Source organism: Dasypus novemcinctus, chromosome 20 (assembly GCF_030445035.2).
Source record: "Dasypus novemcinctus isolate mDasNov1 chromosome 20, mDasNov1.1.hap2, whole genome shotgun sequence".
NCBI lineage: Eukaryota > Metazoa > Chordata > Mammalia > Cingulata > Dasypodidae > Dasypus > Dasypus novemcinctus.
Genome location: NC_080692.1, coordinates 19,241,507 through 19,269,462, shown reverse-complemented (window position 1 = coordinate 19,269,462; position 27,956 = coordinate 19,241,507). Strand labels below are relative to the sequence as shown.

The 27,956-nt window shown below is 36.9% G+C and overlaps 1 protein-coding gene across 24 annotated transcripts in view; it reads left to right on the top strand.

The window, feature by feature from the left end:
- The window catches only part of ERC1 (ELKS/RAB6-interacting/CAST family member 1), a 661,999-nt gene that overhangs the window by 326,205 nt on the left and 307,838 nt on the right, over window positions 1-27,956 (top strand). For 14 of the 24 annotated variants that reach the window (XR_011646637.1, XR_011646635.1, XR_011646636.1 and 11 more), the window contains one exon: window positions 26,259-26,390. The exons of the other annotated variants lie outside the window; for them this stretch is intronic. Coding sequence is in view for 11 of the 14 variants with exons in the window: in XM_058282529.2 (XP_058138512.1) it covers window positions 26,259-26,390 (132 nt within the window). In the remaining 3 variants the exon portion in view is untranslated. The remainder of the gene's footprint in view (window positions 1-26,258; window positions 26,391-27,956) is intronic. 24 annotated transcript variants of the gene reach the window in all.

Here is a 27,956-nt window from a genome sequence, read left to right as displayed (position 1 = left end):
TATCGTTGACACCGGTGTGCATTGGTGTGATACCTTCGCTTCAGTTGATTGAAGAATATTAAAACACTACTATTAATTATTTTTAAAACTGAGGAGATTAGAAGGAGAAAATCATTCTTTTCTGGGACCAGCAAAAGAACCTCCCAGATGAACCCAGCCTAACTTGCTGAACACACAATCATGTACAAATAAAATGGTTGTCGTTTAAGGTCCAAAAAGAAACAAACACATGATATTTTTCTATGAACCATACTTCTTTTTAGTCAAATAGTAAATGAGGGGAAGTTTACTTTTATAAATGCATGACAGTTAATAACAAAAGGAAAAGGCGTCCTTGATTTGAAATAGAACTATTTTCTAGATGTGAATGAATTAACAGATCTGGACACTAGCTTTAGCAGCTCCTTACATCACAGAGAGACAACCAGACTTCAGTTGTGTAGATATTATCCTTTGAAAGTGTATACCACCACTTATGAAGATTTCTTGCCCAGAAAATTAATAAAATTTTGATTTTTCATAAAAAAATAATGTATGTGAAGATTAATGAGGTTATCTATATAAAAACATCTATAATGGTAAATGTTAGGATTAGAATGTGATGCTAATGTAATAAGGGAAACGAGAAATTATATAATTATCTTATGAAAGAAAGAACCCATTTCATTAAGAGTCAAAAATTTTTAATTTTCCTAATAGAATTTTGTGAGAAATTAGTCTCATGGGACTCCATTTAGAGGAGTGGTTCTCAACTGGAGATGAGTTTGACTCCTAAGGGACATTTGACAATGTGTGGAAACATTTTTAGTCATCTTAACTTGGGTGATATTTCTGAAAATAAAGTTTTATTGGAACAGCCATTTGTTTATGGCTGCTTTCCTGGTACTATGGCAGAGTTGAGTGGTTGGAAGAGAGAGCTTATGGGCCCTAAAACACAAAGTATTTACAATCTGGCCCTTTATGGAAACAGTTTGTTGATCTGTGTTCTAGAGAATTAAAAGCAGGATTTTTCATTCAAGAAGTTAAAAAAAAAACCTGTATCACCTCTGAAAATATCATTCTGGAGTAAAAAACAAAGTATTTAGCCTTACCTTATAAAAGCAGGTGACAGGGCATGGTGTCAAGAGGAATGGGAAAAATAGGAACATGACTAACATTTGTTGAGGGCTTAAAATATTCTAGGGGAAATGGATGTGGCTCAATTGGGCTCCTGTCTACCATAGAGGAGGTCCAGGGTTCAGTGCCCAGGGCATCCTGGTGAGGGCAAGCTGCCCCACACAGTGAGCTGGCCCACGGGAAATGCCTGCCCACTCAGGAATGCAGCCCCACGCAGGAGTGGCGCCCTGTGTGGGAATGCTGCCCCACAGGGAAAGCCGCCCTGCACAGGAGTGCTGGCCAACATGGAGAGCTGGCACAGTAAGATGACAAAACAAGAGACACAGGGGAGAGAAAATAAGATGTAGCAGAGCAGGGAGATGAAGTGGCGCAAGAGAGTAATCACCTCTCTCCCACTCCAGAAGGTCCCAGGATTGGTTCCCAGAGCCTCCTAATGCGAATACAAGCAGGCACAGAAGAACACACAGCAAATGGACACAGAGAGCAGACAATGGGGGGAGTGGGGGAGGGGAGGAGAAATAAATAAAAATAAATGTGAAAAAAAATTCTAGGCACTGTGCTGTTTTTGTTTCTTTTATTTTTTTTTAAATTAGTGTTTGATTCTCAATCATAACTAATATATATACTTCCTTTAAGGTTAAAAAGTGTAGTGTATCACTTCCCTCTCCCAAGAATACAAATGCCAGTGTGTGAAATACTATATTAGAAATTATACATTGAGATTTTAAATTATAATTTCATGAAAAGTAGAATAGTGTCCTGCTTAGTTAGTTGTTTGTGTTGTAAGAGTGCTGATGATTTAAACCTGTATTTACATATTGATCTTTTTAGATTACTGTTGAAATGAAAGACCACATTTAAAGTTCAAAGAAAGGAACTGATGATTGAGAATAAGTCCAGAGAGCCCCAGGTATCTTGGGACCATATTTGAAAAACTGTTCATTTAACACTGGTTAACAGTAAAGTTACCATTTCTGTTATATAAGTAAGGAAACTGAAGCTTATTGAGATTACTTAACTTGACCAAGATAATAAGCTTCTAATTGGTAGAACTAGGATTCAAACCCTGACCTGTCTCCAAATGTTATGGTCTTTCCACTATACTTAACTAATTTTTTTTCAGATTGCTAAGAGGTTATGATTTTTTAATTTTTATTTTTTTTAAGGTACCTGGGCTTGGGGAATGAACCCAGGACTTTGTATGTGGGAAGCTGAAGATCAATCACTTGAGCCTGATGATTGTTTTAATTTTAAACCTTGAAGCAAATAGATATTTTATTTACAACCATTATTTGTTGGTTTTTTTTGGTGAGGACACACAGGTATACATTTCAGATGATTTTTAATTATAATTAATATCATGCTAATATGAAATTCTTAAAACTATAATCTCCATATTGCCGAGGAGACCATCCACAATAGAGACAGGTGTTCTTCTACACACATATTCCGTATTTTCCTGTCTTAGTCCCTAAGAGGCATATTGGGTTTTCCTCCTGAGGCCAAAAACAAAATATTTGTTTATAAAGGGGTCTGTACTGATAGAAATACTGATGGAAATTTGACATTTTTGGGGAATGTGGGCCAGAAGAGGGAGGGGTATAAGGGTAACAAGGAAAACCATACTGTCTCAATTTTATGAATTGGATAAACATTGCTCTTTTTTTTTTTAATTGTCCCTTGCTTTCTCCCAGGGGTGAGCCTCCCTGGCACCGAGGGATTACTACCAAGTACCAGCTGATGATGTAACTAGAAAATGACCTTGAATAAAATGGTCAACTCAGACCAGCAGAATATCTCAGTCTTCATACAATACCAGGAGTTAAAAATGCTTTTTGACCTGAATAAAAGGGGGAAATGGAAAGGACAAATGAGTTTATATGGCTATGAGTCTCCAAAAAGAGCCGAGAGGTTATCAGAGGGGTCGCCCTTATGCATACCTCAGCAGAGTCCCAGAAACAGATAAAGTAGATACAACCCCAGGTATTGGTTGTTCTGAGGACTACAGAGACCCACAGGTTCTATGGTCATGGCAGGTGGAGTTCAGTGCCATGTCAGTTGGCCTTATTTTGGAGTTTGTGTTTCTGTGTGATGGAGCTGCACTGAGATGTGATCTTTGTCCCAAGCCTCTCCTGTTACTTTCAATGGATCTGTGGTTGGTGCTGGGGTTTAGTGTATACCCAGGGGACCCGAATCTCTGGACTGACCATGTGATAGCCAGGCACTGAGCCTCAACAGACTTGCAACTCCTACCCTCTGGTTTATTGGACTTACCCCACTCAGCTAACATGGAGGTGAAGAAGGTCAACCACTACACCAAGGAGCCAAGAGTACCTACAACTGAAAGCAGGAGAATTGCTTCCAGCATCCATGTGGAATCTAAGCCCCCTCTTGATAGAGATGTGGAGTGGACATAACCATTCTAAGGTCCACAGGATGGAGGAATAGAGTATGGATTAGAGTGGACTTACTGATATTTTATTCATGAACTATTGTGATTAGTAATCAAAGAAAACCTGGCATTGATGTGGAGAAAATGGCCATGGTGGCTGCTGGGGTAGGGAGTGGGAGGAAGAGATGTGATGTGGGGGCGTTTTCAGGACTATGAGTTGCCCTGGGTGGTGCTGCAGGGACAGTTACCAGACACTGTATGTCCTCCTATGGCCCACTGGGTAGGCTGTGGGAGATGTGGGCTATGATGTGGACCATTGACCATGAGGTGCAGCGGTGCTCAGAGATGTATTCACCAAATGCAGTGAATGTCTCATGATGATGGAGGAGGTTGTTGTTAATGGGGGGAGGAGTGGAATGAGGGGGTTAGGGGGTATATGGGGACCTCATATTTTTTTATTGTAACATTAAAAAAAAAAGACAAAAATAAATAGGATAGCAAAATCCACAGACAAGCAGTGTGAAACATTTCCATGGTTTGAACTCATTTCAGTGAGAGCTCTTGCACATGGATTCCATCTTCTCCACAATTGGGAATCTATAATAGACTGATCAGATTGAGTCATTTAATGATTTGCTTGTCTTACACCAGTCCATCCGATCACCTTTTCCAGTTTCAAAAAGTAGTCTACTTAATTGATCAGAATCTACTTCACATTTCTACTAATGTAATTCCAGTGAGATAAAGAAACGTTAAATCTGGATAGCTCTACACCTTCTTTGCTATTATTGTTATACATATTACATCTATGTATGTTAAAAACCCAACAATACATTGTTATAATGAGCACTTTAAGTTGTGACTTCAGTGTATGGTCTAAGGACTCTTGGCTTCAGAATCACCTGGGATGCTTTGTTAAAAATATTGATTACTAGATTCTTTTTTGATTTGCTGAATCAAGTTCAGAGGATGGATTCCAGGAATCTGCACGTTTAACAAATACCTGGTATCTTTTTGATTATAAGGATTGTGAGCCATTAGAGCCTAACACTATTATACTTGCATTTGTAATTTTTAAATACCTTGGTTTCTGTGAATGCCATGCTAGTATATATAGCCTCTAGGTTGGTAAACAAATTGAAAACATTAAAATTGTAATATTTAACAAAACTATCTGACATTATGATCTGTATATCCAAAATGCCCACTGGAAAATTTCATCATGTTTGCCTCACAAATTTCATTTCATCCTTGAAAACTGTTCAGACATAGCCTCTTTTTTGAAGCTTTCTAGAAATTTCTCTCCTTCTCCTTCTTTTCTCTATTTCCATGCACCCTGCCCTGACAGAATTAACCATTCTTCATGTATTAGTTTTACGTTTTTGTTTTTATAGCCATAATTGTCTGTTGCTTTAACTGGTTGCCTCTATTTTACCTATTATACTATATTGTCTACCTTTTGAGGTGTGGGACCATATTTTACAAATTACAAAGATAACTGTATTTCAGACACACAATAGTACAATTATACTCATTTTTGTATATTTCTTTTTTTTTTTAATTTATTTTTTATTTATTTCTCTCTCCCCCCCCACCACCAGTTGTCTGTTCTCTGTGTCTGTTTGCTGCATCTTCTTTGTCCACTTCTGTTGTTGTCAGCAGCACGGGAATCTGTGTTTCTTTTTGTTGCGTCATGTTGTTGTGTCAGCTCTCCATGTATGCGGCACCATTCCTGGGCAGGCTGCACTTTTTTTCATGCTGGGCGGCTCTCCTTAGGGGGTGCACTCCTTGCACGTGGGGCTCCCCTACGTGGGGGACACCCCTACGTGGCAGGGCACTCCTTGTGCGCATCAGCACTGCACATGGGCCAGCTCCACACGGGTCAAGGAGGCCTGGGGTTTGAACCATGGACCTCCCATGTGGTAGACGGATGACCTAACCACTGGGCCAAGTCTGCTTCCCTGTATTTCTTTCTTGATCTTTTTTGACATACATATTTATTCTTACTAGGTTGCAGTATAACTATATGGTAAACATTTTCCATTTTCTACATAGTCTTCATGAGTAAGTTTTATAATGTCTGCATAACACTCCATTATATTGAAGTACCTTGATTTTTAATTCATACCTGTATTAATGGATTTTTAGGTTTTCAATTTTAAAGAAATAATAAGAAACATATGGGGAGCAGCTGTGGCTCAATCAGTTGGACTCCTGTCTACCATACGGGAGGCCCTGGGTTTGCGTCCCCGGGGCCTCCTTGTGAAGGCAGGCTCACCCACAAGCACCGCAGAGTGCCACTCAGTCGGCAAGCACCACAGAGAGCTGACTCAGCAAGGTGAAGCAACAAAAAGGGAGACAAGGGAAGCAGACTTGGCCCAGTGGATGGGGTGTCCTTCTACCACATGGAGGTCTGCGATTCAAACCCCGGGCCTCCTTGACCCGTGTGGAGCCGGCCCACGCACAGTGCTGATGTGCACAAGGTGCGCCCAAGGAGTGCTTTCCTGTGCAGGGAGTGTACCCCATGGGGAGAGCCGCCCAGCGCAAAGGAGTTCAGCCTGCCCAGGAATGGCCGCACACACAGAGGGCTGACGCAGCAAGATGACGGCAGGGAGAGACACGGATTCCCACGCCACTGACAACAGAAGTGGACAAGAGGACAACACGCAACAAAATGGACACAGAGAACAGACAACTGGGGTGGGGAGGGGGAGGGGAGAGAAATAAAAAATAAATCTTTTTTAAAAAAAGGGGAGACAAGCAAAAAAGGCAGAAAAACATGCAGCGAATGGACACAGAGAGCAGACAGCAAGCAAGCCACAAGCGCAGGGAGGGGGGGATAAATAAAAATTAAAAAATACACAGAAGAATGCACAGCGAATGGACACAGAAAGCAGACAGCAAGCAAAAAAACCCATAAGAAGTGGGGTTAAAAAAAAAACATTTTAGTTATGGAATACTGTAATTGAATCCTTAAGTGTTGAATCAATGTGACTTGATTTTTTTTTTTTAAGATTTATTTTTTTTTATTTCTCTCCCCTTCCCTCCCCCGCCCTACCAGTTGTCTGTTTTGTGTCCATTTGCTGTGTGCTCTTCTGTGACGGCTTCCATCCTTATCAGTGGCACCAGGAATCTGTGTTTCTTTTTGTTGTGTCTTCTTGCTGTGTTAGCTCTCCATGTGTGCTGCACCATTCCTAGGCAGGCTGCACTTTCTTTCGCGCTGGGCGGCTTTCCTTACATGGTGTACTCCTTGCGCATGGGGCTCCCCTACGCGGGGGACACCCCTGTGAGGCAGGGCACTCCTTGAGTGCTTCAGCACTGCATATGGGCCAGCTCCACACACATCAAGGAGGCCCGGGGTTTGAACCGTGGACCTCCCATGCGGTAGGCGAACGCCCTATCCATTGGGCCAAGTTCGCTTCCCTGACTTGATTTTTTAAAAATGAATATGCCTGCCTATATTTTGATAGTACTAATTACCAAGGATTAGCAAATAGTCTCATTGAATCTTTGTAAGATATGATTAGTGATGAGTTGATAATATACTCATATTTCACAATTGACAAACAAACTCACTTAGTATGGAAAGGGAAACAGTGCATAAAGTTCCTGGGTGTTTCCTTTTAGCATGTCTAGGAACTACATTATTTATGTTGATTCTCTGATTGTACTTATTTATGCTGATTCTCTGGTTAGACTTACTCCATACTGTCTCATTTTAATGGATTGAAATAAGAAAGCTATGAATTTCAAAAAACATCTTACCACCATAGTTAACGATATGAGATAGATCTCTTGGGCTTTTTTCCTACTTAAATTTGCAGTGCAAATACTATGTTCTCTATTTGATTTTACATCCTAAGGCCAGAGTGTTTTAGAGTTGATGTACCTTGACTGTCTATATTCCTCCAAGGTGTTAGGTGTAATTTTACTCATCTTCCTTAACCATATCTGAAATGTCTTTAATTTATGTAGTATAAATGTATCAAATGCTAAGTCTTGGGTACTCTTGCTAATATTTGGTTATACAATACGAAAAGACATGTTCCCTACCCTTCTAGAATCTCATCGAGGAGAAAAATAATAAAAAAACTAAGCCAAGGGGAGAGAATATGGCTCAAGCGGTTGAGCACCTGCCTTCCCCATGAGAGGTCCCAGGTTCGGGACCCAGTGCCTCCTGAAAAAAAAACAAACAGCAAGCAAAACAATCAAAAAAACCAACTCAGGGAAGCCATTGTGGCTCAGTAGTTGGACTGTATAGGCCATCATATGACGTTTAGATTTTAAAAGTAGTGAGAAACCATTGTGAAACATTTTAAGTGGAAGAGTGACATGATCTGATTTACAATTTGAGAGTACTATTTTTTTTTGCAGCATTTGGAGAATGGATTGAAATGAGATGAGAGGTTTGGACAAATTATTTGTTCAGTGAATATTTATTGCACATATACTTTGTGCTGCATAATGTTCTGTTTTGTGCCAGAGTTAAGAGTTTTCAGCTTAAAATCGTATTAAAATCCTTAAGAATCTGATAACATGTAGAGATAAAACATTAAGAGAAGAATATGATTTAGAGCTGAGTCCCAAGGATTCTCAGCATTTAGAGAGGGGTCAAGTAGGAGGAGGTGGCGATGACAAGAGACTAAAATGAAGAGAGAAGTTTAGACAGAAAAAAAATAGAATATGGCATCACAGAAGACAAGAGAGAAGATTGTCTCTAGAGGGAGGGATAAGTACATTATGTCAGTGCTGCTGAGAGGCTGAAAAAGAAGAGGACAGCACAGTTGAGTTCGCTCATCCAGTAAGTTAGACAAATGCCTTACAGTCTGCCTTATTGGCCTCAGAAATAGTAGACAGTCAGATATTGATACTTGCCTTGGCCGGCTTTTTCTGTCACATGCTCACCAAAATGCAGTGCCCTTGAGTACCTTTGGAATGCCTTGCCTGGCATAACTTTCTAAAGATTTGATTATACAATGGTTACTTAAAGTTTCTTTGAAATGGTCCATATATGCTCACATTTAAACTATTTTAAAATTCCAGTATTGTTCACTAATAGTAAATAGTGAAAACGTGAAGCAGGTATTAGTGATTATCATGTTTTTTAATTATAGTGCCTCTTATATTAATAGGCTGCATTTTTGCCAAACTGTTTCCCTTACTCAGAATTTAACTCTGTATTAATTAGAGTCAATTCTGAAGTTGCTACATTAACATTTTCCTAAAAGCTATATTTTACTTTAATTGGCTAAATCAGATTTCAGAATAATTTGTTGTCTTTGATGAACATTCACTGAGTGCCTATTATTGACCAGTCACTGTGCCTTAGTGCTGTGAGGACACTATGAACAGTAGATAGGCTTCGTAAAATATGGGTGTGTGTGCATGCATGCAGGATATGTTAGAAGTGGTCTTCTAGTAAAATTTATAAGTAATTGCTCTGTGAAGAAGTGAAATTAGGTAAATCCCAGCAACAGGAACCTCCCAAAGAAACACTATAGGGAAGCATAGTCTCAGCTAATTTGACTAATATAAGAGTAGTAAGATTAGAAAAGCCCACTATTGAAAACCTACTCCTCTTTTAAGGTTCAGCTCAAATGTTCCCTTCTCTGTGAAATCTGACTAAATCCTTACATTGGAATAAATCATGCCTGTTGTACTTCCATCAAAACTTGTTTCTGCTTTGATGTTACAGGTTATTTTACCTTTCCTTATATTATATACTAATTATGTGTCAGTTTCCCCCTGTATGCTTGAATTAGGGAACCATGTCTTGATACTTTTCATACAGTTGGTTCTTGATAAATGTTTATTGATTTTAGTCGTATTGATAGATATGAAGAACTCTCAGTCACAAGCATCTTAGCCTGGCATTTGGACTCTGTCATCATCCAAATCCTGTAAATGTTGCTATACTCATTTTTAAGGAGATACTTACTAGCATAATTACTGTGTTCTAGTCAAGCTGAAAGTATTGATGTTGGCTTGAATATAATTTATTGACTTCCTACTCTGTCCTTTTTTGCTTAATGTAGAACCTTTTCTCTGTGAATTTCCTGGTTTACCACCTAAAGATTCCTGTTTAAAATTAACCTTTGTTTATGAATTCTCTCCTATCCTTATTATTGCCATATTCGTTGTTCCCTCAGTTTGCATGTTTAATTATATTTTATTACTTTATACTTTTCAATGTATCACTTTATAATTTCCCATAAAATGCTTTAAATTATCCATTTTTCTCTTCCTTTCCTGATTGTTTATATTTACCTTAAGATTAAGGGCTATTTTTAAAATTTCTTTATAGCCTATCTTAAGCAATGTAAAACTATTTTACATTTACATAGCTATTCATCAATTGCAGCTATCATTATTGAGTTATAAATTATAAAAAATTTGAAATTTTAGTTATATTTAAAAAAATTTTTTTGAATGATGATATATTTTAGATTCAGCATCTAATATATATATATTCTTTCATAGATAACCCTTTAAGAGCCTCACATATTTTAACAAAAGAAATGTCATCTTCCCTTAGCTGAGTATATTTACCTTATATATTTTTATTCTTTGAGCAATAACACTCAAATACACCTTTTGAGTTTTAATCACATTCTCTTGAGGCAATGTGTAGTATATTGAAAGGGGTCTCATATTGCTAGTGGTGTGGGGCTTTGTTTTGAGTTTATTAATAAAGATAAGTATCTGAATTTAACCTTGGTGAAAAACTGTCTGAGAGATTAATGGGACTGCTGACAGCATTCTGTGGTTCATATGAGACAGCTCTCCTGAGACTAATGAACATTAAGAATAAAGTTCAAATAAAGCAAAACTATAGAAATAGAGGAAAAGTAGTTTTATGTATATTTAGGCATATCCTCTTAATATGCAGAATCAGTGAAACATTTGTGTTTTCCTTTAAATTTTGATTTGATTTGTTCTATGTATAAAAAGTTTCTTCCTTTTTGATAAGAGATTTGTTTAGTGGCTTTGATTTAATTAGTTAATTTCTCAGTAAATGGACTGTTTTGTGAAAATTATTCTCTAGAGAATAAAGGTTGAACATATTCAACGATTTTTGTAAACAGCTTTATTCAAGTATAAATAAATTGCACATATTTAAAGTATATACCTTAATGTGTTTTGATATATCTCTAAACTCATGAAACTATCTAATTTCTTTTAAAGTTCTTCATGGGAGAGTATCATGAGAGCAGAGTGCCTTCACATTATAGTAACTATTTAAATGCTTACTGATTTCTTACTTTTCTGTGAACCAATGCATTAATAGGTAGCTTTAAAAAAATTAGGTATATGAATGTATGCAGTATAGACACTGTACTGGTTGTACTGAGCAATTAACTTAGGTGGATCCCTAAGAATTTATAATCCGATGGTATGTTTGTCTTAGGGAGTGTAGGAGTAGGTCTAGTTCTAAAAGTCAATAGAAGTCTAGAGAACAATTATGATTTCATTTAGAAGAAAAATGAAAAATATGGGGGAATAAAAAATTCGAAAGAGAAATTAGTTGTTTTGAAATTAATGGTTTTAGTGGCAAAAGTTAAAATGTACTATTTTGAATCAAGGCAAAATTGAATACCCATTAGGAGATTGCACAACAGTAATGTCTCTGATGGAAATGTCCTCCCTCTTTTTGCTTCCATTCCCCCTCTCACTCTCACCTTCCTTTATTGTTCCTCTTTTATCTGTTTCAGTTCCCCATTTTATAGAGTAGTTTGACAAATACATTTTAAATTCTAGACTGTAGTTTTTTTTCTCATTTATTCAGTTTTCTTTCCAAAGTATGTGTGTGTATACTACACATGTATGGTATCTTATTTTATCATCACAAGATCCTTATAAATATATATATATAATAATAATAAAAAGATCCCTATGAGTTCTTTGACATGTAGTAAAGCAAATGGGCATGGAATCATTTCATTATCTTCCAGGTGGAGGGTTATTAAACAGGTTTTCCAGGTCGGGGTATACAGTGTTCTTTTTTTCACTAGATTGTAGTTCCACTACTATAAATCATGTTTTCCATTTGTTAATTTGGAAATGCCACAAATTTATCAAAGACTGGAATCTGTTAGTCCATTCCTCCTAATTTTAGTTATTTGTGAGATCTAGACAATTATTAGTCTGATGTGTCATAATCTTTTTATTTTACTTTTCTTATTTCTTTTCTTTATAAAATTCCTATAGTCTTTCTTTATAATCTGTTACTTTACAGTGTGGTTGCAGTATAATTACAGCTATAGAACACAATCAAAGTATGAAATAAATCTAGAAGACAATATAGAAACATAATAGCACTTATCTTTGGGAATGGAACGATGGTCTTTGTTTTACATTTTTAAAATTTGAAACTTTTTTGTAATTAATATTTAACTTTTATTATTTTTAAGTGTTGGTTTATTTTTAATTATAAAAGTAGGTATTAATTTTATTAAATGAGGGAACACGAATGTCTCCCATTTTCCTTATGAAATGTCAAGCCTGTATTTCATAATGTTTTTGTATTTTTGATTTCCTAAATTATCTTTTTAACCATTATTTATATTTATTGATGGATAGTCTGAGGTGTTTTTGTTTTTGTTTTTATTTTTGTTTTTGTACCCATACTCCCCCAAATACCCAATAGTGTTTTCCTCACTCTCTTCAGTTTTTCAGTCCTTTAGTCAGGTCAGCCCTTTCTCTGAATACCCAAGGAATGTGAGAAAATGTTTGTTATAATAATAAGTTTAATGTGTAGACTACTAGACCATTTCCTACAGTTAAGTTTAACCCTATTTTGCGGGAAAATTTAATCACATACTTAGACTTTATTATTATACAAAAACATTCCTCATAAAATTCTTACACATGGACTACTCTTTTCTCACCTTAATGAAATGAATGGTTTAATCCTTTCCTTTTTGTTATTGTTGGAGATCCTCTTTGCTTTGCATTTGTTAAGTGAAATCTCTTAATATTCATTTTAAGTGAGAGCAGAAACAGGCATGTGTCAGGCTCTTTACCATTATCTCAACCTCTTACAGACCCCCCATCAGTTTTGTTTTTTTTTTTTTACGTAAAAGGTCATCTTTGGGTTTTTTGGTAAAGACTTTGAAAGTTTATTCTTGTTCTTTTTATAGAAATTGCAATCCCAGGCAGCACATGTCCTGTGATTTGGTAATGTAAATCTCATGTCCTTGCCCAAGTTACCAGAATTTTTGAGATGAGAACCTGACCAATCATATGGAATATTTGTGCTAGATACCCTGAAAAAATTATTTATATAAAACATGATTTTATGTATGTTTGTTTTAATTTCTTTAACGAAGTACATCTGTTTTTGTTTTACCTTTTTTATTTTATTTTATTAGAGAAATTGTGTGTTTACAGAAAAAAATCACACGTAAATACAGGGTTCCCCTTTACCACCTGATTTTACACCTTGCAATGATGTTGTACATTTGTTACAATTGATAAAAAAGCACATTTTTATAATTGTACCATTAACTATAGTCCATGGTTTAATGTAGGGTTAATCTGTGTTATGTGGTTGCATGGATTTTTAAAAAAATTTTATTCTAATAGCATATATACACCTAAAGATTCCTCTTTTAATCACATTCAAATATATATTTCAGTGCTATTAATTACATTCTTAATGTTATGCTACCATCAGTTAAGGTTATAACAGAGCTCTGTTTTAACTGGGAAAGAGTGAGGTATGACATTTGAGAGACTTTTTTTTAAATTTTATTTTTAAATGATATGCAGATTATATAAAATGTTACATAAAAAATATAGGAGATTCCCTTATGCCTTGAGGGGCTTTTCAGAGAAGGGGGAGGAAATTATCTTTAAAGGTTAACTCAAAGCATTTCCTTACATAAAATGTAGTGGGTAACCAGATTCTGTCTCTGCATTATACTAGCTTTCTTTCTTAAAATTGGCTTCATCAATGCCTCTGGCTTTATTTTTTTCCCCCACTATGCATCTAAGAAGTTGGTAATTGAATTCTGACATGTTGAATGATTTTAATGAAATATTCTTGTGTATACATGCTTGGGAGATGGGGAAGAGGAAGAAACAATATGCAGTGGGGTTGAGGGTAATAAAAAAATTAGTCTTTTTACCTTAAAGATAATGGATGGTGGTTAACAGTAATATCTTTCAGAATATGTTAAAGTCTGTCTGGTAAGTGTTGTTTACTCCACTGGAAGCAGCTCTTGATATTAACCCAAGTACATGACCTCCATTACCATGGCAAAGCCAGATTTGGGAAAGGGATAAGAGAAGGCTGTGTTACCTTGGAAAATCTATGTGAAATCTGAAATGGCCTTATTTCTGCTGCTGAAAAGGGCACAGCTTAATAAAATCTGTCATCATCGAATGATCAGTTCTTAAGTCACTATGCTATTGAGTATTTTCTTTTTTTTTAATTTTGAGGGCAATGCTTAAAAAGGACTTTTTTTTTTTTTTTTTTTTTAATGTTTAGAGCAGTTGTAAGTTTATAGAAAAATCATGCGGTAGTATAGAGTTCCCATATTACCCCTCCCCACATTCAGTTTTCTCTATTGTTAACATTTTACATTAGTACAATACATTTGTTACAATTAATAAGCCAGTATTTTTATATTATTTACTAAATTTCATAGTTTACATTAAGGTTCACTCTTTATGTTGTACAGTTCTGTGGGTTCTCCTTTGTTTTTAAAATGTTTATTCTTATATATATACAATCTAAAATTTCCCATTTTTCCATTTTCAAGTATATAATTCAGTATTGCAAATTAATGTTTAAAAACTGTTTTTCCTTGCCTTTTTCTTTGCCTTTGCTTTCTTTATTGCATGTTGACTTGAAAGAAAGGCAGTGGAATCTGGAGTCTTACAGCTGCAGTGATACATAGTTTGATGATGACAGAGCTGATGTCAAGAAGGAAAGGTCAGAGGAGTGTTTTAAGAGTATTATCATGGGAATTGTTAAAGTGTGTAGTCATCTTGTTAATATGCTCAAATGAAGTTACAGTTATAGCTAGCTATCATAGATTTACCCTAATCTTGTTTGAATATAGAAGTCTTCTTGTTTAATGAGATGAGGAATTCTTTGGTTGCTTCCCTCTTCCTCTGCCTCTGCTAATCTCCCAAAAACTAGTCACACAAACCTGTTTTGAATTCCGTACTCTGTAAGAAGAGTTTCTCAAGTTTGGCTTAATAAGTAGGCTTTAGTTACCTAATTTAGTAGCAGGAAAACTGCCTGTGTTTGTTTTGAGGAATACAAATGTAATTTATACAAATTGAAGTAAAATTCTAAAGATACTATTTTCATGTTAAGTGATATGAACTATTTAAGATGTTAAAGCATGTTCCTTTAATGTTTCCGGAAAGCTGTTGAGTTGCTTGTGACACACGTTAACATATCTAAATTGGGATTGCCTGAATTGCTTAAGTAGAGTAAAATATCCAAGTTAGGGAAGAGAATGAAATTAAACTCTCTCTACTTTATCTTGTTCTCTTATGCTGCCAATTTAATATTTTAACTCTTCAGGAATCCAGCCTCCATGTCATAATAACATAATGGCTAGTACCACCTTGCCAGCCATGTAGCTAGTAGTGGTTACTTTAGTCTTCACTCAGACATCAGAGGACTAAAGGCTGGCTGACATCTTTTTTTTTTATGTTTTCAAATTTACAAGACAATTACAAAAATAATACAGACCCCATACAGAGAGTACCAACATACCCCCAAACCCCCAGATACCCAGAACCACCAATTTTAACCTTTTCCCATATTTACCATATCATTCTATCTGTCCATCTTCTTATCAATCTATTTTCTTACACTTTCTTACACTTGAGTCTAAGTCATATGCATCATGTTCCTTGAACACTTAATACTACCATGTGCATTTCCTACAAACAAGGATGTTTACTTATGTAACCACCTTAAGTAGTTATTAAGTTCAAGAAATTTAACATGGATATATTGCAATTTAGTCTATATTCCAATTTTTTTCATATTTCTCAAAAATGCCCTTTGGACCTTTTCTTTTTTATTTATTTCTCTCCCCATCACCCCACCTCCCCCACCCCGCCCCAGTTGTCTGCTCTCTCTGTCCATTCGCTGTGTGTTCTTCTGTATCCACTTACATTCTTGTCAGCAGCACCTGGAATCTGTGTCTCTTTTTGTTGCGTCATCTTGCTGCTTCATCTCTCCGTGTGTGCAGTGCCACTCCTGGGTGGGCTACACTTTTTTTGCGCTAGGTGACTCTCCTTACGGGGCGTGTGAGGCTCCCCCTACGCTGTGGATACCCCTGCATGGCAGGGCACTCCTTGCTCACATCAGCACTGTGCGTGGGCCAGCTCATCACATGGGTCAGGAGGTCCTGGGTTTGAACCGTGGACCTGCCATGTGGTAGGTGGACGCTCTATCTGTTGAGCCAAATCTGCTTCCCTGGACTTTTTTTTTCTCCATTTTTAGATCCCATCCAGAATCATGTATTACATTGAATTGTCACTGTCTCGTTACTTGCTCACTCCTTTGTTTAAATTGTAATATATACAACATAAACTTTCCCATCTCAGCCACTCCCAAGCATACCAGTAGCAGAAATAATCTCATTCACAATGTTGCTTTACCCTTACCACCCTCTATTAGTAAAACTTTTCCATCTCCCCAATCAGAAACCCTATACCCATTATGAATTAACTCCCCATTGCCCCTGGCCCTCGCCTCTGGCAATCTGAACACTAATTTCCATCTCTATGAGCTTGCATGTTCTGTATTTTCTTCATTGTTATCTTGGAGCTTAAATTTTATAAACCTGTAATCCTGTTACTTGCTAAGATACCAACTTAAATGATATATTCAGACTATTCTTCTATATCCCTCCATCCTCCAACCTTTATGTAGTTCTTGTCACAAATTGCGTATTTATACATTGAGTCCAAAACCACTGATGTATCATTACATTTATGCATTTATCTTTTAGTTCCTGTAGGAAGTAAAAAGTAGAGTTACAAACCAACAATTTAGTAATACTGGCATTTATATTTACCCATGCTGTTACCCTTATTGGATAGTCTTATTTCTTCATGTGACTTTGATCTCTTGATTTCCTTTCAATCTGAAGAATTTTCTTTAGCATCTTTTGTAGGGCCAGTCTTGTGGGATGAACTCCCTCAGCCTTTGTTTATCTGGGAATGTTTAATTTCTCCCTCACCTTTGAAAGACAGTTTTGTCAGATATAGAATTCTTGGTTCTCAAATTTTTGCTTTTAACACTTTAAACATGTCATCCCACTGCCATCTTGCATGCATGATTTCTGATGAGAAATTGGCACTTAATCTTATTAAAAGCTCCCTTTTATGTTATACATCATTTCTTTCTTTATCTTTGACATTTGATTGTTTGATTTTTACATGGCACAATGTGGGTCTACTGATGTTTAAACCTCTTTGGAGTTTGTTGAGCTTCTTAGATACATATATCTTTCTTTAAATTTAGGAAGTTTTCAGCCATTATTTCTTTTTTTTTTTTTAAGGTTTATTTTATTTTTTATTATTTATTCCTCCCCCCACCACCCCCCCCCCCCCGTTGTTTGCACTTGCTGTGTCTGTTTGTCTAGGAATTCCCCCATTTACACCAATACAGATGTCCCCTCTTCCCTAGGAAACAGTATCCTCATGGTTTTGGGCACTTCACTGTTTCCCCTGTAGACAGAAGTCCCCTGCCCGAGGCAGCCATCTGACTGCTTTCCCAGAGCTGTTTTGTAGGAGTGCCCTGTGAACTGCCTTCTATAAGCAGGGCAAGTTCTGGAATGATGAGTCCCTCAGGTCTTCTTCAAAGATTGGGCAGATATCCATGCTCTCAGTGTGTGCCTGAGGGCTACTCTTTAAAGGTTTTCTGGAGCTTTGAGACAGATATTTCTGTCAATTCTTGCTGTTTGCTCAAAGCTTCTGTGGGGGGACAGAGCCTTGAAGCTCCTCGCTCTGCTCTCTTGATTAGGATGGGGCTCTGACTGACATCTTACTAAAATTCAGTGAAACACTCTGGAAACAGAACTACTTGGCTAAGCTGCTTTTGAAATGCTACCCCGCAGTTGCTGTGTGAGATGAGAAATGTTCATGGTTGTTTTCAGTTGTTAAATTTTTAGGTAATTTGTTATTTAACAATAATTAGTATGGGTAATAGAGTTTTTTGCTATGTGCCTGAATTTTTCCCCTTAAATGCACAATTGACTTTCCCTTTTGACAGAAGATTCAGTCCTATTTGAATTTGTTTTATTAATGTTAGCACCCCAGCAATATTCATTGCTGAATATAGGTTGGGTTTTGGCAGTATTTATCATAAGGATTATGTGACTCATGTTGGTATGCTAATGGGATAAAGCTAAGAAAAATGTTACAAATTTGTATAAAACATGATATGAATATGATATGTTGTTCAGGCTTTTATAGAATACATTTCATATGTAAAAACTGCTCTAGCAAGAGTAATTTGTCCAATAAGAATATAATGTGAGCTATGTATGTAATTTATTTATTTTTAAAGATTTATTTTATTTATTCCTCTCCCCTTCCCCCCTATTGTCCATTGTGTCCATTTGCTCTGTGTTCTTCTGTGTCCGCTTGCATTATCCTGCGGCACTGGGAAACTGCATCTCTTTTTTGTTGTGTCATCTTGCTGCATCAGCTCTCCGTGTGAATGGTGCCACTCTGGGCAGGCTGCACTTTTTTCACACGGGACAGCTCTCCTTGCAGAGCACACTCCTTGCGTATGTGGGATTCCTATACAGGGACACCCCTGCATGGCATGGCACTCCTTGCACGCAGCAGCAGCACTGCGCATGGGCCAGTTTACCACACGGGTCAGGAAGACCTGGGGATTGACCCCTGGACCCCCCATGTGGTCGACGGACGCTCTATCAGTTGAGCCATGTCCATTTCCCTGTATATAATTTAAATTTTCTAATAGCATCATTAAAAAGAGTAAAAGGAAACATTACACTGATTTTAATCATTTATTTCATTTAATCCAATATTCCCCAAATATTATAATTTTAGCTTATAGTCAGATTTAAAATTATTAATGAAATATTTTACATTATTTTTTTCATACAAAGCCCTCAAAATGAAGTATATATTTACTGCACATCTCAATTTGGGCTAGCTATGTTTTAAGTGCTCAGCCACATGTGGCTAGTGGGTACTATATTGAAAAGCACAGATACAGTTTTTAGCTGAAGAAGAACACTCCTTCAAGGTAGCAATAAGTCAAGAAAGCATATAAACAAAGGATTTTCTCTAGTTAGGTTTGATATGTCCTACCTTAGCTTTAATCTCTCTCACCATTTAGCTCCAATGAGTCGTTCTCCGATTTTCCAGTTACCTGAGATCCTTCAAACTTGTTGATAGAGGGATTAAGGATGTCAGAGGTTCTGTGTACAGTTTTGCAGGATCACAGCCAGAATGGCATGACTTTCTCATGGTTTATCCTGAGGACTGGCCACTAAGGACTTTTTGGAAAAGAAAGTATTGGCTTGGAAGGTAAAGGACATACGTGTTCATGGTCTTTAGCTGTACCTTGTATAATCTGTCTTTCAGTACTAAAGCCATTAAGAAGCACTTTCCAGGGATTTCAGAATGCTTCTACTTCCTCGTGCCTGGGCCTGAAAACAGAAGTATATGTAAAGCCTGTTGCATTCCCCACTTTCTATAGTCCATTACCTCATGAACTGACATCTGATTGGCTCACATATATTCAAGAAAAGTAGTGATAACTGTCATTTCTTCTACTGAAAGTTCATGCATTGACTAGATGAGTGTTTTTTCCTCTTCCTTCAAATCAAAATACTCCATGAATTATAGTGTAGATAAACAGTTTTGTCACAAGAATTCTGTGTTAAACTTGATCACCAAAATCCACTCAAAGATATTTTTGTGGGTATAAAAATAACCAAAACTGCATAGAAAAAGGGGGGGTTGGGGACAACTTGAAACCTTTGGTTTTGTGCCTCAGGCATCTGCTTTTGGGGGTATTTAAGCCTTAGGCATCCCCACAGTCTTCAAAATAATAGCAGAACTTATTGTAATGTCTTGTCTCTTATAAAAATGGATGGGTGAGAAGTGAATATGGCTCAAGTGATTGAGCTCCTGCCTACCACACAGAGGTCCCTGATTTGGATTCTGGTGCCTCCTGAAGAAAACGAGCAAGACAGCAAGCTGGATGACAGGCAAGAGCAGCGAGCTGACACAAGAAGATGATGCAACAAGGAGACACAAAGAGGAAAGACAATGAAAGACACAATGAAGCAGGGAGCTGAGGTGTGACTCAGGCAATTGAGTGCTTTTCTCCCACCTGGGAGGGCCCAGGTTCAGTTCCCAGTGCCTCCTAAAGAGAAGATGAGCAGACACAGAGAGCACAGTGAATGGACACAGAGAGCAGACAACAAGTGCAAGACAACGAGGGAAGTAGGAATAAGTAAATAAAAATCTTTTTTAAAAAAATGGGTGGGCAGTGATGGTAGCACAACATTGAATATAATTAACAGAACTAAATTATCTATTTGAATGTGAGAAAAAGGGGAAATATTAGGTTGTATATATGTTAGAGAAATAAAATTGTTTAAATCCTTGGACCTACACAACACAAGTGAACCCTAATTAAACTATTGACTGTAATTAATAGTATAATAATAAAAATGCGTTCTCATCAATTGTATTATAACAAATGTGTCTCACTATTGCAAGGTGTTAACAGTTTGTTGGTATATTGGGAACTCAGTATTTTAAGCATAATTTTTCTGTAAACCTACAACTTCTCTAATAAAAAAATACAAACACCAAAGCAAATATACTACATCAATACAAGGTGTTAAAAATAGGGTGTTACATGGGAACCTTTATTTCATGCATGATTGTTCTGTAAATCCACAACTTCTGTTTTTTAAAAAAAGTTCTTATTGAAGTTCCCCATAGTTTCCAAAAGACTTAGAAGGAATTTCTCATCATAGTTTTGATACCGCTCATGCAAATTATTGGCATGAAGAAATTTACTGGACTTTTGAATAAAAAGCTGAAGAGCATGATGGCTTTCAAGTCACATTTAATTTGTTCTCTTCAGCTTTCTTTATGTCATTAACACTGTATCAAACTGTATTTGCTTAGTCTTTCTCTTTCCACAGTAGTATTTAACCCAGATGTTTATAAATGAAATATGTGAAATAGTCACCATGTTTGTAAAACTATTTCAAGAATTTTTTGTATGCTTATTAATTTACTTGCAGTGTGTTTAGTCTTTTAGCATATTTTTAAATTAAAAATTTCATCTGAATAATGTTTTATGTCATCTACAAAGTGAAATAATACTAAATAGCTAATAATAAATAATTTTAATACTCTTTTCTAACCCTGATTCCTGCTCCCCTGAGATGATCACTTTCAACTCTTTGCGTTGTTTCTTCTGCTGTTTGCTTTCCACCTTTCCAAATGACATTCTTTATTGCTATTTTATTTTTTTTCCTATTTGAACATTATCTACAGATTTTCTTTATGGGTGATGAGGAATGAACTTTTTTATACACAAACCAACCACTTACACATCCTTCTTTGAATTCTTCCAGTATAGTTTTGAAGACTTACATTACTGTGTCTGAGGCATCTAGTGTTCTATGATTACATATCATTTCTTATGCTTTTAGTTTTTCCTGGTTGTAATGATTGCTTGGTGTTTGTTTGTTCGCTAGTTTGGTCAGTTGTTTGTATCCTTATTACCAGTTCATTCCCAAATTCCTTACTAGAGTTATAAAGTTCCTCCCAATATTAAAACTACTGTAAAAAATATCATCTCTTATAAATTCTCTCAGGTAATGTATACCTCTACTTTTTTTCTTTTTAAATATTATTTTTTTATTTATTTTTAGAAGATACATAGACCACACAAAATGTTACATTAAAAAAATACAGGGAATTCCCATATGCCCCACTCTTCTTTTTTTCTTGGAAACATCTTTCCTCAAATTTCCATGCTCTGCTCCAGTCTGTACTTATTCTCTAGGCTTGCTGTCACCCTCGAGGTCCCCTTCACCACTCACCTGTGTTAAGTTCCTTTTTTTTTCTGGATCTCATTGTCTTCCTCTTTCTAGGTTTTCTTCAGTTTGATAGAGCGCATCCTTAGTAGCTTTTGAAGAGGGTCTGTGATATGAGGTAAATTTTTTGAATCTTCACATTCTACTGTAACCCTTTTCAGTTTGGATATAGAATTCTATATTGGAAATCATCTTTCTCTCAGAGTTTTGAAGGCTTTACTCTTTTGTCTTCTAGTTTCCTGTTTTGCCTTTGAAAACTTCAGTGCCTTCTCATTTTTTACTTTTTACCTTTTGTAGTTGACTATTTTTGGCCTATTGCAAAGTTTGTAAGATCTTTTCCCTAGTATTCTAAAGTTGTTTTTCATTTTTTAAGAAATAGTATACACATGTTAAACATCTAAATACAGAAAGACATATTTAATCTTCATTTAAAGAGCAAGGACAAGAAAGAATAATTATAAATGCGACCTAGTAGTATGTTTGGGACTTCAGTACTTATGGAACTAAAAGGTTCTCTTCATTTCTGGCATTGTCTCAATATTTATTTTATTACACTAAATAGTATGTTCAAGATGTATTTGATATAAAGGCAGCTTCCTTGGTTTACCATAGCAGATGTCTATTAAGATTCTAAAAATAGAACTGGGGCAAATTTTACTTACTAGAAGGATTAAGTAGTTACGGGTTGTTGTTGTTTTTTAAAGATTTATCTTATTTATTTCTCTCCCTTTCCCCCCATTGTCTGCTCTCTGTGTCCACTTGTTGTGTGCTCCTCTGTGTCCACCTGCACTCCCATCATGCAGCACCAGGAAACTGTGTCGCCTTCTTTGTTGTGTCATCTTGCTGCACCAGCTCTCCATGCGTGCAGCGCCACCCCCAGTGGGGCTGCACCCCTTTCGCGTGGGGCACCTTTCCTTGCAGGGCACACTCCTTGTGTGTGGGGTGCCCCTACACGGGGGACACCCTTGCGTGGCACGGCACTCCTTGCGCACGGCAGCACTGTGTGTGGGCCAGCCCACCACACAGGTCAGGATGTCCTGGGTATCGAACCCCAGATCCTCCATATGGTAGGTGGATGCTCCATCACTTGAGCCACAATCGCGTCCCTAGTTATGGATTTTTTTTTTTTTAATTTACTTAATTCCCCTCCCCTCCCCCGGTTGTCTGTTTTCTGTGTCTTTTTTTTTGCTGCGTCTTGTTTCTCTGTCCGCTTCTGTTGTCGTCAGCGGTACGGGAAGTGTGGGCGGCGCCATTCCTCGGCAGGCTGCTCCCTCCTTCGCGCTGGGCGGCTCTCCTTATGGGTGCACTCCTTGCGCGTGGGGCTCCCCTACGCGGGGGACACCCCTGTGTGGCACGGCACTCCTTGCGCGCATCAGCACTGCTCATGGGCCAGCTCCACACGGGTCAAGGAGGCCCGGGGCTTGAACCGTGGACCTCCCATGTGGTAGACGGATGCCCTAACCACTGGGCCAAAGTCCGTTTCCCCCTAGTTATGGATTTTTCAAATGAAGGTTACTACAGGAAGTGGACTTGGCCTAATGGATAGGGCATCTGCCTACCACATGGGATGTCCGCGGATCAAACCCTGGGCCCCTTTGACCTGTGTGGAGCTGGCCCATGCACAGTGCTGATGCGCACAAGGAGTGCTGGGCCACACAGGGGTGTCCCCTGCGTAGGGGAGTCTCACGCACAGGGAGTGCGCCCTGTAAGGAGAGCCGCCCAGCGCAAAAGAAAGTGCAGCCTGCCCAAGAATGGTGCTGCACACACGTAGAGCTGACACAACAAGATGACACAACAAAAAGAAACACAGATTCCCAGTGCCGCTGATAAGGATAGAAGCAGTCACAGAAGAACACACAGGAAATGAACACACAGAGCAGACAACGGGGGGCAAGGGGAGAGAAATAAAAAACAAACAAACAAACAAATAAATCACCAAGAAATACTTTAAAAAGATAATAATAATAAAAAAAGGTTACTAGGGTATTTGCAGTCTTTCATTCTCTTATGATTGCCCTGGCTTGGTATAGTTTTTTTAAAGCATATGTTTCCATGCTTAGTTCAAGATTTCATTGTTATGCAGCTTAATTCACATAAATATCAATTAATGGTCCTTTCAGTCTTTTTTTTTTTAAGATTTATTTTTTATTTATTTCTCTCCCCTTCCCCCCGCCCCTGCCCCCAGTTGTCTGCTGTCTATGTCCATTCGCTGTGTGTTTTTCTGTGACCACTTCTATCCTTACCAGCGGTACCGGGAATCTGTGTTTCTTTTTGTTGCGTAATCTTGCTGCATCTGCTCTCCATGTTTATGGCGCCATTCTTGGGCAGGCTGCACTTTCTTTCACGCTGGGCGACTCTCCTTACGGGGTGCACTCGTTGCGCACATCAGCACTGCGCATGGTGCAGCTTCACATGGGTCAAGGAGGCGGGGGTTTGAAGTGCGGACCTCCCATGTGGTAGGCGGAGACCCTGTCCTTTGGGTCAAATCTTTCCCCCCCACCCCCTTTATTTGTAGTTTCACTAGACTTTTGTTCTTAGTCCTTATAGAGAATGATTCTGAACCAGACTGTGCCATTAAGACCAGAAAACGCAATTCCTAAATAAATGGTATTGCATTCTGAACTCATCTGTTAGACTCTGGTTTTACTACTGATCTCAAGGAAATCTTCATTATGAAAACTTGTACTGATCTTCTACATTGTAACAAATTTCTGATTATCCTTTCTCCAAAAAAGTTTTACTGATAAAGCCTTAAAGCTGTTTTCCATTCAGCACAGGAATACAAGTAAACCTGCTTACTTGAAATAGATTCCTGGGAACTTATTTGACATAACTGTTTCAGCCTCATTGGAATCAAATATTTAGGTTAGGATAACAGAGACCTCTTTGGAGACTTCTAAAAGACAGATGAGGAATGAAGGATATCATAGACAGAACAAAAATATAATTCCAAGCTGTGTACAAGGTGATATGAGAAACATTAGTAATTCTTTTTGCCTAAAACAAAGCAATCTGTATTTCATTATTCCATGTGACTACAAATATAGTTATTTTCATTCATTAGAGGATTTGAGAGGTCTGAACTGACTGGAACTGTCATTTTCCTCATAATCTTTTTGTTACACTTAGTGTTTTTATAAAACCAGAAGACGTTACCTTGGCCTTTATTTTTACTGCCATCTTTCCTTCTCCCTTTCTGCCCATCATCTCTTTTACAAACAGTCACTGCACTCAGCTGCCCATGACAAGCCAACTGGGAGCATTAAGATTTCAACACAGAACATTTTTTGATACAGCTGAACTATTCTTCACAAAATGCAATTGTATACGTGGAAGTAGATCAGAGTGTTTTATAACATTAGCTCTGAGAAGAATGAAAACTTTTTTTAATGAACATAACATAATATACTGAAATGTGAACATTCATCTTTTTCTAAATCCCACCTTTTTTTTTAATCAAGAGAAAAGAGAGAAAGCAAAAGATTGACTAGTGTTTTTTATTAGGAAGAATGTTAAATAATATAATAGATGCTGCTCCTCCAGAATTGGTAGAAAATCTGACTTATCATTTAAGATTTCAACTTCTGGATTCATTAAGACAAAGTTATCATAGAGAACTTTCTTGTACTTTGCATTTATAAAAATGAGCTACAGTATAATCAAATGAGACTTGCATAGATAAAAGGATACTATGCTGACGTCTTTTGCTGATTCAAGTATTCTAAAAGTAGGGGAATGGTTTAACAAGCCTTCTTCTTCTCTTTCATATATTAAGGAAAAGTTAACATTTATTCCTAATCCTATAGTTCTATAATAATTTAAAGAAGAAATATTATAACCTGATGAGTCCAGTTCTCCATGCTACTTGAACTCTGCTTCACTTATCCTTATTTCAAGGTCTCTCCTATTTTACATGATCTTAAAGTCCTCTTGGATTTTGTTTGTCTTTCTTATAGAAATCCATGTATCTTATCCAAAGAGTTACTTTTTTAACTTATGTGAGGAATATCAGGGCAAATGGGAATTGCTTGGTTAACCAAATTGTTCATTCTTAGGCAGATCAGCCACTTAGATCTGGTTACTGTTTTCAGTTTTCTTATATGGTATTAAAATAAGACTCCTTTTCTTGAAGTTATTAGGAAACTTTGCCTCTATTTCATTGCTTTTAAAAATTTTAATTAGTTTGCCAACAGTTGCCTTCATAAAGAATAAAATCTGAAAGGTCATGCTGTCAACTTTCCTTTTTCATCTAGACTTAACTTTGGAGAGAAAGAGAATGTTTTGATATTCAGTCTAGTTAGGCTTCATCAAGGCTGTCTTTAAGCCCAGTTGAGAGAGTAGTTCAAAAACAACTTTGTGTTTTTAAATAATTAAGCCCTTGCTACCTATGCTAATGCAAAATTTCATTTCCTCTTTTGTGAAGAGCAAGTCTATCGCAAGTTTGTTTTAACTAACTTGACCCTTTGCTCTTAATAATATAATCCTTCAACCTTCTTTATTTCTTTTCTTCCCTTGTTTTATACTTATCTCTTTGAAGATATCTTTGTCCTCGATTTACTTTTGAAGGGAAGGACATTTAATAAGCAAAGATAGTCCTTTCTTGATAAATAGGCTCTTCTTGAGTTAACTGATTAGTCTACTTCACCTAGTCTTCCATCGTTTTCCAGGACAATCTCCGTAAGAAGGATGACAGGATTGAAGAGCTGGAAGAAGCACTAAGAGAAAGTGTACAAATAACTGCAGAGCGAGAAATGGTGCTAGCACAAGAGGAATCAGCCAGGACCAATGCTGAAAAACAGGTCTGCCAATTTATATAGTTACTAGTGATGTTGCTAGGTAAACAAAAGGTAAAACCCAACCAGTATAGTTGAGGTAAACTATATCTATTGTGGTTTATAGGGTTTCAGAAGCACTTCACCAAGTGTATTTAGATTTGAATAAGAATTGAATTGTACTTGTACAAAAATTGACTGGTGTTTCATAAAGTCTCTGTGTTTAATAATATAGAACTCATTTAATATATACTTATGTAACAGGTACTCAGGAGATGAAATAGAACTTGTCCACTCATTACAAGTCTGTGCACAACCCTGCTTTTAAGTTGAATGAAAAAACACAAAAATATTCTCTACTCAAATATGTTAATTTCAAGTAGTAAATAGTTTATTTAATTAATTTATTCCCTGCCTTGCTCAGAACAGTTAAAATTATAACAAGTTCAGATTAACAGCAAGTATGAAGGACATAGATATCATGACACAGGGGGAGTCCCAGATCAACATGTCTCAGCCATTAGGTGACTTGTTAAAGATGGTTGTTGCAATTGTTTTATGAATTTCCTATATGTTTTTATCTTTACTGGATTTGAATAGATGCTTCTTGAATAGCATTTTCAAAAATATTTTTGTGAAGGTTTTGAACATTACAAAATTACAAGCTTTTTGTTAGTAGAGGCTATGTCCTATTTAATCAGTGTACCTCCTCCTTCCTAGTATTGATATCAAGTCGCTGCAGTACTTAGTTTATAGTACATACTCAGCAAATGTTAATGAATGAATGAAGAGCTCCATACTCTAGTCTTTAACTTTTTATTAGGCAGAAATAACTAAAGCTGGGAGATGTGGACAGAAGAAATAATTTTACAACAAGGGATGGCTCTAATCTCAGTGCCCCTTATAAGAGTATAATTTGAGGTTTTGAATGTACTTCATACAAAGATCCATGAGATTTAATTTTCACAGTGATTATTTCCTTTCCTTTTCTTTGTTGGAGAAATATAAATGCTAAATAGGTAAAAAGAGTTCAGTGAAAGGGTAACATGAATCTTTTGGTGAACCCCCTTAATGAGACCACAATTGCTATTTAGAGTTAATGTAGTTGAATAGTAAGGAAAGAGGGGTACATTTTTAAGGCAGACATATGATAGTATGTACCACAGGGATTCCCTTCAGAGCCATGTTGGGTACAAGTATATGGTTTCTTTAGTACAAAGTATATGAAGAATGACAGAAGGACATTTACCATCAATGCTAAGGGAAAAATAGGTCTTCTTGCAGAAAGCATATATTTCAGTGCCTTGTTCATAGAGAAATATTTTGTCCACTTTTTTTTGACTTCCTTATGTGCAATTAGATAAAGCTTGAGTCCTGGAGATCTTCAGAGAAGGGATGGTCACAGCTCTTGTTCCAGGGTGGGGAGGGATTTTCTTTTGTTTGATTTCACCCTTAGTGCATTCTTTCTTTTATTTTTAATGTGCCCTGCCCCATTTTCTTTCTTTTTTTTATTAGTCTGATGCATCAGATCATGTAGAGAATTTGGAAATTAACAATAGATCATGTCTGTAAGATATATAGATTGCTATAATG